This window comes from Semicossyphus pulcher, unplaced genomic scaffold, assembly GCF_022749685.1.
Source record: "Semicossyphus pulcher isolate SPU_LCO1_2020_fin unplaced genomic scaffold, fSemPul1.0.p SCAF_20, whole genome shotgun sequence".
In the NCBI taxonomy this organism is placed as follows: domain Eukaryota; kingdom Metazoa; phylum Chordata; class Actinopteri; order Labriformes; family Labridae; genus Semicossyphus; species Semicossyphus pulcher.
The window spans coordinates 24,030,001-24,046,761 of NW_027211694.1; the positions used below are offsets into that span (position 1 = coordinate 24,030,001).

General features: G+C 44.7%; 1 protein-coding gene across 1 annotated transcript; it reads right to left on the reverse strand.

Moving 5' to 3' along the window:
- Positions 1–5,340: 5,340 nt before the first annotated feature.
- hmga2 (high mobility group AT-hook 2) lies at positions 5,341–16,148 on the reverse strand. Its single transcript, XM_069670794.1, has 5 exons — positions 16,041–16,148; positions 13,092–13,178; positions 9,691–9,741; positions 6,900–6,932; positions 5,341–5,394 (listed from the first exon to the last, which is right to left on the reverse strand). The coding sequence occupies exons 1-5, from the start codon at positions 16,146–16,148 to the stop codon at positions 5,341–5,343; spliced, it is 333 nt and encodes a 110-aa protein (XP_069526895.1).
- Between the last annotated feature and the right edge of the window lie 613 nt (positions 16,149–16,761).

Genomic DNA, 16,761 nt, shown 5'->3' on the forward strand with positions numbered 1-16,761 from the left:
GTTCAGTGTCCTGCTCAGTGTCCTGTTCAGTGTCCTGCTCAGTGTGCTGCTCAGTGTCCTGTTCAGTGTGCTGCTCAGTTTGCGGCTCAGTGTCCTGTTCAGTGTGCTGTTCAGTGTGCTATTCAGTGTCCTGTTCAGTGTGCTGCTCAGTGTGCTATTCAGTGTCCTGCTCAGTGTGCTGCTCAGTGTCCTGTTCAGTGTGCTGCTCAGTGTGCTGCTCAGTGTGCTGCTCAGTGTGCTGCTCAGTGTCCTGTTCAGTGTGCTGCTCAGTGTGCTGCTCAGTGTCCTGTTCAGTGTGCTGCTCAGTGTGCTATTCAGTGTCCTGCTCAGTGTGCTGCTCAGTGTCCTGTTCAGTGTGCTGCTCAGTGTGCTGCTCAGTGTGCTGCTCAGTGTGCTGCTCAGTGTCCTGTTCAGTGTGCTGTTCAGTGTGTTGCTCAGTGTCCTGTTCAGTGTGCTGTTCAGTGTGCTATTCAGTGTCCTGCTCAGTGTCCTGCTCAGTGTCCTGCTCAGTGTGCTGCTCAGTGTCCTGCTCAGTGTCCTGCTCAGTGTGCTGCTCAGTGTCCTGTTCAGTGTCCTGCTCAGTGTCCTGCTCAGTGTCCTGTTCAGTGTAGTGCTCAGTGTGCGGCTCAGTGTCCTGTTCAGTGTCCTGCTCAGTGTGCTGCTCAGTGTGCTGCTCAGTGTGCGGCTCAGTGTCCTGTTCAGTGTGCTGTTCAGTGTGCTGTTCAGTGTGCTATTCAGTGTCCTACTCAGTGTGCTGCTCAGTGTGCGGCTCAGTGTACTGTTCAGTGTCCTGCTCAGTGTCCTGTTCAGTGTCCTGCTCAGTGTCCTGCTCAGTGTGCTGCTCAGTGTCCTGCTCAGTGTGCTGCTCAGTGTGCTGTTCAGTGTCCTGCTCAGTGTGCTGCTCAGTGTGCGGCTCAGTGTCCTGTTCAGTGTGCGGCTCAGTGTGCTGTTCAGTGTGCTGTTCAGTGTCCTGCTCAGTGTGCTGTTCAGTGTCCTGCTCAGTGTGCGGCTCAGTGTGCTGTTCAGTGTGCTGCTCAGTGTGCTGCTCAGTGTGCTGTTCAGTGTCCTGCTCAGTGTGCGGCTCAGTGTGCTGCTCAGTGTCCTGCTCAGTGTGCGGCTCAGTGTGCTGCTCAGTGTGCTGCTCAGTGTGCTGCTCAGTGTCCTGCTCAGTGTGCGGCTCAGTGTGCTGCTCAGTGTCCTACTCAGTGTCCTGCTCAGTGTGCTATTCAGTGTCCTGTTCAGTGTGCTGCTCAGTGTCCTGCTCAGTGTGCTGTTCAGTGTGCGGCTCTCTGTCTGTCGGCTATCAGACTAAAATTATGAGTAAAACACAACAAAGTCTTCATACATGATACATTAAACAACACTGAACTACTGTCTGTTAGGAACATGTGGACATGAGGAAGAGAGGGATGAAGCTGTGTGCATGTCTCTGACAGATGTCACTGAGGTCTGTAAATGTAGGTGATACAGGTGATACACACATACAGGTATATCTGTTTCATTTGATTCATCTACACTGTAAAATACAGAAAAAGGCACAGACGTGTGTTTGCTATAGTTTTTATTGTGCTCAATTAAACGCAGTAAATATCTATAAAGATGTTTGTTTTAAATGAAGGACATATATAAAAGTAGAAGACATCACAGAGGAGGAGTCCTCACAGATATAAACATAAAGTTAGAGGTCACATGTCAGAGGTCACATGTCTGAGGTCACATGACCGAGGCACAGAAACAGCCTCATTAAATCATCAACACAAAATAACAGAGATGTTCTGTGTTCGCTCTGTTTGCTTTACAATGAGGTAAAAGGCCTGTGTGTGTGTGTGTGTGTGTGTGTGTGTGTGTGTGTGTGTGTGTGTGTGTGTGTGTGTGTGTGTGTGTGTGTGTGCGTGCGTGTGTGTGTGTGTTTGTGTGTGTGTATGGAGGTAGAGGTGTGAGTTTGATTGCTGTATAAAACATGGTATCATGAAGAGACAGAGATCAGCTACATCACAGCGTGTTGAGGAGTCAGACCCAGTTCAGACGTGATGTCATCACACCACGTGTCTGTGTCAGACAGGTACCCCCCCCAGGTACCATAACAGTGACACGAACAAGCACTGACACTGCAGTCCAAACACTGTGCACTGTTACTGGTATCAGGCAGACTGGATCTCTGTAGCTCACCTGAGGCTCGACCTCTTAACCTGTTCAAAACACCATGTTTATATGTGAGGAACACAAACAGCTATGCTAACAGCTAACAGCTAGCTGATATCTACTAAATAAAAACATGAATATGATGAATAAAATATAAAAACATGTTTAAACCTGAACTCTGAGCTGACACTGTGATACAAAGAGTCCTGATTTAACATCACACGTTCATCTGCAGTCACCTTCACTGGAGGTAGTTCTGTGTCCATCAGTCTGCATGTTTGAGGTACTTTACATATAAAGGTAGTACACGAAACACCTGTAGATACTCAAAAAGTACATATGTAGATAGAACATGTAGTGTCGTACAAACACTCTGAACCAGTAAATCAGTATAAAATAATTCAAGTTTGTCAAACACACGTCCCCGTCTGCAGAATTACGTTTCATTACAACATGGAGGTCAATGATAAAAACACAGTAATAAAGTATATAAAACTGAACAAACCTGCAGAGTCCACGAAGAAGCAAACACACTGAGTGTGTGACAGAGCTGAGAGGACTGAAGCATCACAACAACTTCACTGTGAATGTACTGACCAGACTCACTGAAGAGTCACACATGGGCTGAGATCTGTCTCACTACAGCGCTATGAAGCCAAAACAAACATGTTACTGAGATTTAATGACAATAAACAGGCTGACAGGATGCTGAGAGAACTACATCAGGATGCAGGTTTGTAAAGAGGCTGAGTTCATGCTCTGTCAGGTCTGTCTGCCTTAAAATGACTGTTTTTTGAATGGAGTTTGGTTTGACCATTGGTGATGCAACGTCAGGACATAGGAGAAGTTTACCGCTGATGGACGTTCACAGCTTTAAACTCATTGACTTTCTTTAGCTGAAATACAATAAAGGTTCATCTGCAGAGGGTTTATCAAACATTTACACTTCATGTGTTCAGTCCTTTTTCTTCACGTCTGTCCATCATAAAGTAAAGCTACTGATCACACGCTCTGTGATACCTGATGTTTGCTTCTTTATGGATGCTGCCGGTTTTACCTGACTGAAGAGACAAATTCACCTGTGACAAGACAACAATCCACAGACCTTGTTTAGAGTTGAGAAGTTATAAAGACATCATCAGATGTATGAGCGATCACTGCCTCCTGTGTCCGGAGCAGCAGAGTCTATAAGCTGGTGGAGTCAGAGGAAGTTTGAGGTCATGAGGACAAATCAGAGCAGGAAACAGGTGTGATCAGGTCTGACATCACGCTGACTGATCACAGCAGGTATCAGTGTGTCTGAGGTAAACTGTGTTCTTGAGGTTCTTGTGTCTTTGTTTTTCTCTGCTGTAATGACTGAGTCCAGGTTTAAAGCTGTGAAGATCAAACAGAGTGAAGCAGCTCTGAGGTTGTTACAGTAAACGTGAGGCACACAGCGGTCTGATGTTTGGAGGAGAACTGACAGCATGTACGAGGTTCTGTTACTGTGCTTCAGTCCACCAAGGACAGGGAGAGCGGAGAGCATATCACAATCAAAGCTTTAAATACAAATGTTGGCTCTGCTGGACAACACCATCTATTCTTTATCACTTCTGTGTCAATGCAACGACCTCAGAGGCTTTTTCCTTTAAACATCTTGAAGTCAACGTGATGGATGAAGCTCTGAGTCTGCCCGTCTGTGGTGGACCAACATAGACCCACAGTCTGGGTGTTAATCTAACACTGACATATTAAACAGCAGCAGTGTTAGAGCACTGAGAGGATCTAATGCTTCTGTCTGCTTTGATTCAGTCCTCTTAGAGGAGCGGTGGTGTGTCGTACAGGACTGACGACACGTCCGTCTGATCTTAGTTTAACAGGGAGAGTTTAGATCTGTCAGCTGATCGAGAGCTGCAGGAAGAGCCCTGACATGAGTGGGCATGAAGCCAGTTGAGTTAGCATGTTTGCATGAAGACATTGTCTTTTTGATTCACTGTCTGAAATAAGGTCAAAGGTCAAACACAAGCAGATATTTCCATGTTGTCATGTGTCTGTGCTTTTAGAAGCTCTGACATGTCTTTAAAGATGGCTGCTGACAGGTAAGTGACACAGCAGAGGTAGTTAGGACTTTACACACAGTCAGGTTGAGGCTCAGTGGTGGTGATGCTGAACGTAGACTGTTATAGTTTGTTGCAGCCATATTAGCTTTCACTTTTGCTGATTCCACTAAAGCTTCAAAAATCATAACAGAGGTGTTGTTGGTCATGTTGTAAATAATGGTTAGCAGCTCCATGTTAGCAGCTCCCAGTTAGCAGCTCACCGTTAGCAGCTCCCTGTTAGCAGCTCACCGTTAGCAGCTCACCGTTAGCAGCTCCCTGTTAGCAGCTCCCTGTTAGCAGCTCCCAGTTAGGAGCTCCCTGTTAGCAGCTCCCAGTTAGCAGCTCCCTGTTAGCAGCTCCCAGTTAGCAGCTCCCAGTTAGGAGCTCCCTGTTAGCAGCTCCCTGTTAGCAGCTCCCAGTTAGCAGCTCACTGTTAGCAGCTCCCTGTTAGCAGCTCCCAGTTAGCAGCTCCCAGTTAGCAGCTCCCTGTTAGCAGCTCCCAGTTAGCAGCTCACTGTTAGCAGCTCACCGTTAGCAGCTCCCAGTTAGCAGCTCCCTGTTAGCAGCTCCCAGTTAGCAGCTCCCAGTTAGGAGCTCCCTGTTAGCAGCTCCCAGTTAGCAGCTCACTGTTAGCAGCTCCCAGTTAGGAGCTCCCTGTTAGCAGCTCCCTGTTAATAGCTCCCTGTTAGCAGCTCCCAGTTAGCAGCTCCCTGTTAGCAGCTCCCAGTTAGCAGCTCCCCGTTAGCAGCTCCCCGTTAATAGCTCCCTGTTAGCAGCTCCCAGTTAGCAGCTCCCTGTTAATAGCTCCCTGTTAGCAGCTTCCAGTTAGCAGCTCCCTGTTAGCAGCTTCCAGTTAGCAGCTCCCTGTTAGCAGCTTCCTGTTAGCAGCTCCCAGTTAGCAGCTCCCTGTTAGCAGCTAGCAGCAGTTGAATATTCTATGTTCTCTGCGATGTCCCGTGTAGCTGCACTGTGTTTGCTCCATGTGAAATGAACCAGAGGGACTTGGAGATGCAAAGAGACTGAACGTTAGTGTAACAGCGTGTGTGAACAGTAAGTGGTCGATTCAGTCTTTCCCTTTAGAGACCTGACAGCTGATGAGGTAGAGGTGGTTAGAGGAGGTTCAATCTTCCTCTGGAGACTCTACAGCCTCCTCCTCTTCTTCTTTTTCTTCTTCCTGTTGATGAAAAACAAGATGTCAGTTGAACCCTTTCTTCCTATTAAACAGAGCTTATTTCACACCTGAGCGGCTCAGTTAGAGATGCAGAGATCAGTCACTGGTTCACACAGTTAATGAAGAAACTCAACATGGTCACACAGTTAACCTCTGACAAGAAGTGCTCATGTGCATGATGGGACAAAGTTATCATCGATGCACAACCATCATACTGTGAGACCTGGTTGAGTCCAGGTCACAGTGCAGTCACTTAATGCTAACGGTGTTCTTAACTCAGATCAGATATCAAAAATATCAGCGGCCCCCTGTTTCAGAGAGCCCTCTCCTTCCTTTTTTTTACTTGCGTTATATTTGACTTAACAGATTTAATTTCAAACACAGACTCTGTTCACAAACTTAGACTTGGACTTAGATAAACTTTATTAAATTCTCTGATCTCTTCATCTAAACCATCAACCTGTCTTTTAGACCCGATTCCAACCAAGCTGCTTCAGGAAGTCTTTCCCTCAATTAGCACTTCTTAACTAGATATGATCAATATGTCTTTATCGACGGGCTATGTACCCCAGTCTTTTAAACTAGCTGTAATTAAGCCACTTCTTAAAAAGCCTACCCTAGATTCAGGCACCTTAGCTAACTGTAGACCTATATCTAACCTTCCTTTTATCTCAAAGATCCTTGAGAAAGCAGTCGCTAATCAATTATGTGACTTTCTTCATAACAACAGTTTATTTGAGAGTTTAGATTTATTTAGAGTCCACCACAGCACTGAGACAGCACTGAGAGTTTCAAATGATCTACTTCCTGCTTCAGACAGAGGACTTCTTTCTGTACTCGTCCTGTTAGATCTTAGTGCCGCTTTCGACACGATAGACCATCACATCCTGTTACAGAGACTAGAACAGTTAATGTTCATTACAGGATCTGCATTAAGTTGGTTTAAATCTTATCTATCAGATCGATCTCAGTTTGTTAATGTTCATGATGTGTCCTCTATGCACACCAAAGTTAGTCATGGAGTTCCACAAGGTTCTGTGCTCGGACCGATTCTTTTCACTTTACATATGCTCTATAATTACTGCTCACACACTTCAGCCCTTAAAGACCCCCTGAATGACACCATGTGTGACAGAAGACAATGAGAACATCTATTTAATCACAAGCCCATAAAGTAAACAGTGTGCACTGCAGATAAGTGAAACATTCAGCCAGCTCTGAACGCATCATTTAGATCAGAGACATCACCGTCTCCACACACTCCACACACACTCTACTCACACTCCACACACGCCCTGAGGTTTCATATAGAAACTGTTCAGAATCAGTCTGCTGATGTTTGCACAGGAACACCTGTCTACACTAAACTACACCTGACATATAAAGTTAAGACGTTGAGACGAGCAATGTTGAAATACACACTGTGTGATGAGAAGGTCACATGTCCTGCAGGTGTATCAGTTAACCTGTGTTTTAGCCTGTGTGTTAGCCTGTGTGTCATGAGTTACCTGAGCAGAGGTCCTCTGGGCGACTTGTTGAGGCTGCAGGAGAGAAGAGCACAGTCTCATGTTAAAACTGTTTAAATGAGAAAAGTTGTGAATTACTAATAAAGTTAAAAAGCTGGGTCATTTTCCACCAAAGTCCATGTAAGATTTGACCTGTTTAAGCATCTTTTATTACAGAGACAATGAGAGTTTTAACAGCTCGTCCACACGATCAGGAAGGACGGAATGATGTAGAAACCCCGAGATGAAGGATAAAGATACACTTCTAACACTGAGAGTCTGTTAGAGACACACAGGAAATGAGACCAGAGCACACATCCACAGACAGACAGACAGAGAGACAGACAGACAGACAGACAGACAGACAGACGGACAGACGAAGAGACAGACAGACAGACAGACAGAGAGACAGATGGACAGACAGACAGACGGAGAGACAGACAGAGAGACAGACAGACAGACGGACAGATGTCTCTTACAGTCTCTACCTGTCTCTAACAGTCTCTAACAGTCTCTACCTGTCTCTACCAATCTTTAACAGTCTCTAACTGTCTCTACCGGTCTCTACCTGTCTCTTACAGTCTCTACCTGTCTCTACCTGTCTCTTACTCAGTATGTGACCAACAGCTGATCCAGGAACAGACAGACTGCAGCTTATCTGCAGGAAGAGATGTTTAAAGATCTTTGAAGGAAGGAAGTTTTCCTTTCCCACCTCATCTGAGCAACACCTCCTCCCTCCCCTAACAACACACACACACACACACACACAGACACACACACACACACACACACAGAGAGAGAGACACACACAAGCACACACACACACACACACACACATACAGACACACACACACACACACGCATGCATGCACGCACACACGCACGCACGCACACAAACACACACACCTATCAGGTCCATTTAGAGCCTGTGATTAGGGGGAATTTGCTGGCGGCTCTTTGTAGAGAGAAATGTGGTGTCTGTAGGAATGTGGAGCATTCCTGCACACAAGCAGCCTTTTGTTGGGGGGGGGGGGGGGGGGGGGGGTCCAAAAGTGGAGGGGGGGGTCAAAGAGGGGAGGTCTGGAAGGAGAGAAAGCAGACAAACTAGATCGTCTCCATTCAGGAGTCTGAAGTGAAATCAGTTCCGAGAGGAAGAAGACTCTACCTGTGCGTGTGTGTGTGTGTGTGTGTGTGTGTGTGTGTGTGTCTGTGTGTGTGTGTGTGTGTGTGTGTGTGTGTGAGTCTGTGTGTGTGTGTGTGTGTGTGTGTGTGTGTGTGTGTGTGTGTGTGTCTGTGTGTGTCTGTGTGTGTGTGTGTGTGTCTGTGTGTGTGTGTGTGTGTGTGTGTGTGTGTGTGTGTGTGTGTGTGTGAGTCTGTGTGTTCGTGTGTGTGTGTGTGAGTCTGTGTGTGTGTGTGTGTGTGTGTGTGTGTGTGTGTGTGTGAGTCTGTGTGTGTGTGTGTATGTGTGTGTGTGTGTGTGTGTCTGTGTGTGTGTGTGTGTGTGAGAAACAGGAAGCTCTCAGTGCTCTAACACAGAGCTGCACATGTTGTGAATTAACCTGTTGGCTCTGGATCAGCTCACTTCCTGCCTCCTTACAGAACAGAACAAACACAGACACCAGTTTTTATTCCTTTTCATAAATATTTCATTAAATATTGGATATTGAAGAAATAGAAACATGCATTATGAAAAATAGAGAGCAGCTGAGGGACTTCCTGATTCAGACAGTGAATGAAGAGTTAACGCTCCTGTTACTGTCAGAGTCAAACGGAGCTGCAGAGTCATGTTAAATTATTACAACAAGGGTTTATTACATCATTTAACCCTCTGACCCTCTGAGTGTGTGTGTGTGTGTGTACGATGGGGGAGGGGTCCTGTGTAAATCCTCTGAGATGTTTGTATGAATGAAACCTCTAGTGGCAGGAATCTGTCCTGCAGGGTGGAGGTGGGGGAGAGGAGGTTGGGTGGGTGGGGGGTGGGGGGGGTGGGGGTGGAGAATGCAGAGAATGAAGATACCCCCCCATCTCCTCCTCCTCCTCCTCCTCCTCCTCCTCCTCTAAACTCTCTCTGTGGTCTCTGTTTCTGTTGCAAACAGCCTGAGAGAGGAGGAGCAGGCAGGAAAGAGCTGCAGTCACTGAATGAATCAGTGACAGTGAGCCGTGCTCCTCTGAACCTGCTGAGCTCACATCGTCTCTACTAACAGGTCACACGTTAAACAGCATCTGTAGGACACGGACCAGATCTATGGTGTCAGAAAAGTTCTGCTTCTGTTTGTAGTCGAAGTTTTGACCCATCACGTATCAGATTAGAGTCTGTGTGGAGAGCAGAGGAGCCTGAACACACCATCAGCTGTAACCTACACATTTATATATTAATAAATACCTGTATCTCCTCAGAGTGACGTCGAGAGTCATCTACCTGTACATCCTCAGAGTGACGTCGAGAGGCATCTACCTGTACATCCTCAGAGTGACGTCGAGAGTCATCTACCTGTACATCCTCAGAGTGACGTCGAGAGGCATCTACCTGTACATCCTCAGATAGAGTCATCTATCTATCTGTACCATCATGTGACGGTGTTAACTTTGTTTTACTGCAACTGTTCTTGTCCTGAGCTCACACTGAACAACTGAATCACCTGATCACCACAGAAATGTGAAGACTGACTCAACTACATCTGTCACTTGTTCTAAGGTAAGTCATGAAATTAAACATCCACCAATCAAAGAGCAGAGAGAGTCATCAAAGAAGTGAAAAGATCATCAGTCATTGGCTGGAAGGACACAGACTCACCCACTTCCGGGGTCGTCCTCTGGGTCTCTTCTCCCCGCTGCCCTCAGCTTTCTGTGGAGACAGAACCACCTGATCAGACCAAGCATCACTTTATTACCTGAACACTGTAATTAAAACAATAGTGAATAATAAATAATCATGAATAATAATCCTTAATAATAATCATGCCTGATCTGTGCACAGACAGACGGACTCTCTGTATTCTAGTTTGTGAAACTCTGATCTGATTGAAAGCAGCTGTGATATGAAGGTTCTGGGTTTGATACCTGTGTTCAGGTGAAGGTCTTTTCTGGTGGGTGTCCAGGGGTGGCCCCTCTTGAAATCAGATTGGCCAACCCAGGTGCCACCTAACCCTAACCCTCACCTGCTGAACCCAAAGTCAAAACAACACAGGAACCAGGTCCACACTACAGACTGTCCTCTCTGTGCTAACACACACTGAGGTCCTTTAGATCATCCTGTTAATGACAGCTATCAATCAATGTTTAACACAAACAGTGATCAGAAACATCAAATCACTGAAGTCTCTCTGTAGCTTAAAGGACTGAGTGTGTCCCTGCAGAGTGATTTGAGTGTGTCCCTGCAGAGTGACCAGAGTGTGTCCCTGCAGAGTGATCAGAGTGTGTCCCTGCACAGTGATTTGAGTGTGTCCCTGCAGAGTGACCAGAGTGTGTCCCTGCAGAGTGATCAGAGTGTGTCCCTGCAGAGTGACCAGAGTGTGTCCCTGCACAGTGATCAGAGTGTGTCCCTGCAGAGTGACCAGAGTGTGTCCCTGCAGAGTGATCAGAGTGTGTCCCTGCAGAGTGATCAGAGTGTGTCCCTGCAGAGTGATTTGAGTGTGTCCCTGCAGAGTGACCAGAGTGTGTCCCTGCAGAGTGATCAGAGTGTGTCCCTGCACAGTGACCAGAGTGTGTCCCTGCAGAGTGACCAGAGTGTGTCCCTGCAGAGTGACCAGAGTGTGTCCCTGCACAGTGATCAGAGTGTGTCCCTGCAGAGTGACCAGAGTGTGTCCCTGCAGAGTGATCAGAGTGTGTCCCTGCACAGTGATTTGAGTGTGTCCCTGCAGAGTGACCAGAGTGTGTCCCTGCAGAGTGATCAGAGTGTGTCCCTGCACAGTGATTTGAGTGTGTCCCTGCAGAGTGACCAGAGTGTGTCCCTGCAGAGTGACCAGAGTGTGTCCCTGCAGAGTGATCAGAGTGTGTCCCTGCACAGTGATTTGAGTGTGTCCCTGCAGAGTGACCAGAGTGTGTCCCTGCAGAGTGACCAGAGTGTGTCCCTGCACAGTGATCAGAGTGTGTCCCTGCAGAGTGACCAGAGTGTGACACCTCCATCACAGCACAGCTCCCTGTGAGACATAAAGAGTTTGTCCTTAATGAAATAAGTTTGTTCATTGTCAAGTGTTCTCCCTCTGACACCAGTGACCTCTGTCATCAGATACCTGTTCTATTAGATAATACACTTGCTCTAATAGATAATACACCCTCACATTAGTTAATGATGAAGTCTGTTTGATGACTCATCACGTCTCCAATCAGCCAATCAGAGCTCAGTTCTCAGCCTTCTCTGTTTTATTAATGTGTGTTTGACTGAAAGATGAGACTTGATGAATAAATCATCAGACAGTTTTATGTGTCTGAGAGTGTGCAGCAGCTCTGACACTCCTGAACCCACCTGTCAGATCACCTTTAGATCCATGACTGAGGTGTATACAGAGATCACTGAGATCTGTCTGATCTGCTGCTGTGTCTCAGTCAGTCAGAGAAAAGATCTGTCTGAGTTTACATAGTTTGAAAAAGACTAGTAAAACTAGTTACCTGGTTGAAGATAGAATAGAATAGAACTTTATTGACCACCGTGGTGGAAATTTTTCTTTGGCTCACCCCAAAAAAAGGACAATTAATAGGACAAACAGAAATGGTCATATTGTACAAAAAAAAGGATGAGAAGAGAGGATGAGATCCGTCACCCACAATGCTCCTCGCTTTCTTCCTCGTCCTTTCAGTAAAAAGTTGCTTCAAAGACATCTGAGGTACACCAACGATTTTACTGGCCATGACTATGATCTTAGAGAGTTTGTTTTTAGATCAGCAGTTCAAGTGGCCGTACCAGGCTGGAAGATGAAGAGTTAAAACATTCTCTACAAGGCTCTTGTACACAACTTCTAATATTGTCTGACTGACACCGAGGCTGCGGAGCCTTCACGGAAGATAAAGTCATAAACACTTTTTAAATGTGGACTCTGGATTCACAAAGCTCATCTGGGAGTCCAGAACTGTACCAAGATACTTAAACATTTCCACAGTTTCAACAGACTGGCCAATAAGTGAAACTGGTGTAATGTTCACATCCTGTTTTGTTGAGAGTATCAGTTAGGCAGTTAGGCTTAAACACACTAGCTCAGTTTAAATGAAGCTCTAGCGTAAGTTCAGTCAAGAAGACTATATTGTGCATGCTGGTTCTATGGTTCATATCTCATACCATTCTGCTCACACTCCCCTCACACATGCTCTCTCTTATTTTCCTGCACTCATCAGCTGCTCTCATCACCTGGACACATTTGTCCAATAGCACTGCAGCACAGCCTCACTGTTAGCCTATTATATTGTTGCTGTCTTTTTAAATATGGCTTTTCTGTGCCCCCAGTTCATTCATGGCGTCCTTATGTGCGACCCTCCACCTCCTCATCACCGCCCAGTCTTCATCATCAGCTCATCATCTAATTAGCCTCAGATGAAATCATCAGTCAACACCTCCACGACCAGTGTCTGGACTCCATGGGGGTAAATATCTTGTGGCCGCTCAGGACCGACACCCTTCAATCACCATATCTCCCCGTTGAGTCCAAGCGCCAAAGACTTCTGACCATGATTCATTATCACATCGTCACTGTAAAATAAATGTTCTTCCTTACTTCATTTACTGGTCTCTCCTGATTGAACTATTTGTTATTAAACCTGTCTACCTGTCAGGTGTGTCAGGACTGACAGTGTCATGGCACCCATGATGGTTTAATGATGTCATCTTCAGCAGCGTGTCAGAGCACGAACACACACGTGCTGACAGGACAAACAGTCTATGGGCAGGCAAACAGCTGCTTTACAGTATTTGTAGCATGTTAGCATGCTAACATTAGATTACAGTTAACATAAACTACAGCAGAGCATGATGGGAGATTTTTCATAAACCAAGGAGTCAATTTCATCAGATCACAAAAATTAAGCTCAGAGAAACATGAGACCCCAGAGAGCACGCTTCCTGTGCAACACACACTTTATATACAGGTGTGTGTGTGTGTGTGTGTGTGTGTGTGTGGTGAGGTGTGTTCAGTAACATGTGTGTCATACAAAGATTATATTAAAGAGGCACTGCAGAGGATTGGTGTCCTTCTGGTGCTTCCTCACCTTGGTTGCTGCCTTAGATGGTCCCTTGTTCTTGCTTCCTTTGGGGCGGCCCCTTGGCCTCTTGGGGACGGGCTCTCCACTAGGCTCCTGTGTGTGTGTGGGGTGGGGGGGTGGGGGGGTAAGTACAGTCTCATTCTAAAATGTTTCATTCAGACATGTGAAAGCGCATTATCTACAGTTTAAAGTGTTTATTGTCTGTGAATCAGCTGAGCTAACGCTAACCCTATAACAACCTAAACTACCCTATAACAACTTACACTACCTATAACAACTTAAAGTACCCTATAACAACTTAAACTACCTATAACAACCCAAACTACCCTATAACAACTTAAACTACCTATAACAACCCAAACTACCCTAACAACTTACACTACCTATAACAACTTAAACTACCCTATAACAACCTAAACTACCCTGTAACAACTTCAACTACCTATTACAACCTAAACTACCCTATAACAACTTACACTACCTATAACAACCTAAACTACCCTATAACAACTTACACTACCTATAACAACTTAAAGTACCCTATAACAACCTAAACTACCCTATAACAACTTAAACTACCTATTGCAATCTAAACTACCCTATAACAACTTAAAGTACCCTATAACAACTTAAACTACCTATAACAACCTAAACTAACCTGTAACAACCTAAACTACCCTGTAACAACCTAAACTACCCTAACAACTTACACTACCCTATAACAACCTAAACTACCCTATAACAACTTACACTACCCTATAACAACCTAAACTACCCTGTAACAACTTACACTACCTATAACAACTTACACTACACTATAACAACCCAAACTACCCTGTAACAACTTAAACTACCTATTACAACCTAAACTACCCTATAACAACTTACACTACCTATAACAACCTAAACTACCCTATAACAACTTACACTACCTATAACAACTTAAAGTACCCTATAACAACTTAAACTACCTATAACAACCTAAACTACCCTGTAACAACCTAAACTACCCTAACAACTTACACTACCTATAACAACTTAAAGTACCCTACAACAACCTAAACTACCCTATAACAACTTAAACTACCCTATAACAACCTAAACTACCCTATAACAACTTAAACTACCTATTACAACCTAAACTACCCTATAACAACTTACACTACCTATAACAACTTAAAGTACCCTATAACAACTTAAACTACCCTGTAACAACTTAAACTACCCTATAACAACCTAAACTACCCTATAACAACTTACACTACCCTATAACAACTTAAACTACCCTAACAACTTACACTACCTATAACAACTTAAAGTACCCTATAACAACTTAAACTACCCTGTAACAACTTAAAGTACCCTATAACAACCTAAACTACCCTGTAACAAACTAAACTACCCTAACAACTTACACTACCCTATAACAACTTAAAGTACCCTATAACAACTTAAACTACCCTATAACAACTCACACTACCTGTAACAACTTAAACTACCTATTACAACCTAAACTACCCTATAACAACTTACACTACCTATAACAACTTAAAGTACCCTATAACAACTTAAACTACCTACAAAAACCTAAACTACCCTGTAACAACCTAAACTACCCTAACAACTTACACTACCTATAACAACTTAAAGTACCCTATAACAACCTAAACTACCCTATGACAACTTAAACTACCCTATAACAACCTAAACTACCCTGTAACAACTTACACTACCTATAACAACTTACACTACCCTATAACAACCTAAACTACCCTATAACAACTTACACTACCCTATAACAACCTAAACTACCCTATAACAACTTACACTACCCTATAACAACCTAAACTACCCTATAACAACTTAAACTACCTATTACAACCTAAACTACCCTATAACAACTTAAAGTACCCTATAACAACTTAAACTACCTATAACAACCTAAACTACCCTAACAACTTACACTACCTATAACAACTTAAAGTACCCTATAACAACCTAAACTACCCTAACAACTTACACTACCTATAACAACTTAAACTGCCCTGTAACAACTTAAACTACCCTGTAACAACTTAAACTACCTATTACAACCTAAACTACCCTATAACAACTTAAACTACCTATAACAACTTAAAGTACCCTATAACAACCTAAACTACCCTGTAACAACTTAAACTACCTATAACAACTTACACTACCCTATAACAACCTAAACTACCCTATAACAACTTACACTACCCTATAACAACCTAAACTACCCTATAACAACTTAAACTACCTATTACAACCTAAACTACCCTATAACAACTTAAACTACCTATTACAACCTAAACTACCCTATAACAACTTACACTACCTATAACAACTTAAAGTACCCTATAACAACTTAAACTACCCTATAACAACCTAAACTACCCTTTAACAACTTAAACTACCTATAACAACTTACACTACCCTATAACAACCCAAACTACCCTGTAACAACCTAAACTACCCTAACAACTTAAACTACCCTGTAACAACCTAAACTACCTCCATCTTTATCTAACAGCACTCTGAATGACACCATGCTGCAGAGTCTCTGAATCACACCCTCTCCTCTGTGTGAACGGACCCTGTCTCTCATTCACACACACCGCTCTCAGCTGTCATGGCGGCTCGGACTCACGTTCAGCACATTCACATCATACTTCACTTCTGACTTCTGAAATATCAGAGAGCAGAGCTGGACGCATGCGCATTCTTTATCACCTGTGCAGAAACATGTTCACAATAACTAATGAGCGTAAAAGAGGCTGAAAAACAGAGATTAAAAACAGAAGCCGGAGGGGAGGAGGAGAGGAGGAGGAGGAGAGTCACTGCCGACAGAAGCTCACTTATACTGGATCCTTCAGGACCGAGACCAGGCTATCTGTCCCCCAGTGGCCCGCAGGGACTCGGACTCGGACTGACCTTCTGGGGCTTCCTCGGTCTCCCGGGCCTCCTCTTCTGCGGCTCCGCGGCCCCTGAGGGCTCCTGGGAGCCAGAGCTTTCCCCCGGCTCGTCCCCGCGTGCGCTCATGTTTCCCGGTGCAGCGGCTCCGGTGTCCGGTGATAGAAAAAACACGGAAACAGAAAAACCGGAGGTTCAACGGGTCTAATTTAACACGGGATGATCCGGATCAACGCGCATCAGAGGACCGACAGATCCGGATCTGACTATAGCGCAGAGGCTCCGGGAGGGACCGGGTCAGCTCGGCACGGCTCGGCTCAGGAGAGAGGGCATACTAATCTACACAGCCCGCTGCAGGACCGGACTGTGTTAGCACACCAATCCCACGGAGGTGTGTGTGTGTGTGTGTGTGTGTGTGTGTGTGTGTGTGTGTGCGTGTGCGTGCGTGCGTGCGTGTGCGTGTGTGTGTGTGTTTTATTTAATTTAACCAGCTTCATCTTTAAAACATGAAAAATAAAGCAAAGAACATTTTCAAACATTAAATATAAAATTAGATATAAAATAAAGTGAATTTAAAGTGTTTCATGTTTCTGTTCTGATCCTTTTAAACTTCATGAACAAACACTAACAATTCACGACATGAATCTTTTATATGAATGTGTCTGTAAATCAGTGTGCTGTGAATGTGTGCTGAGATCAGTTACACAAGCACAACACACACACAAACACAGAGGAAAGACTG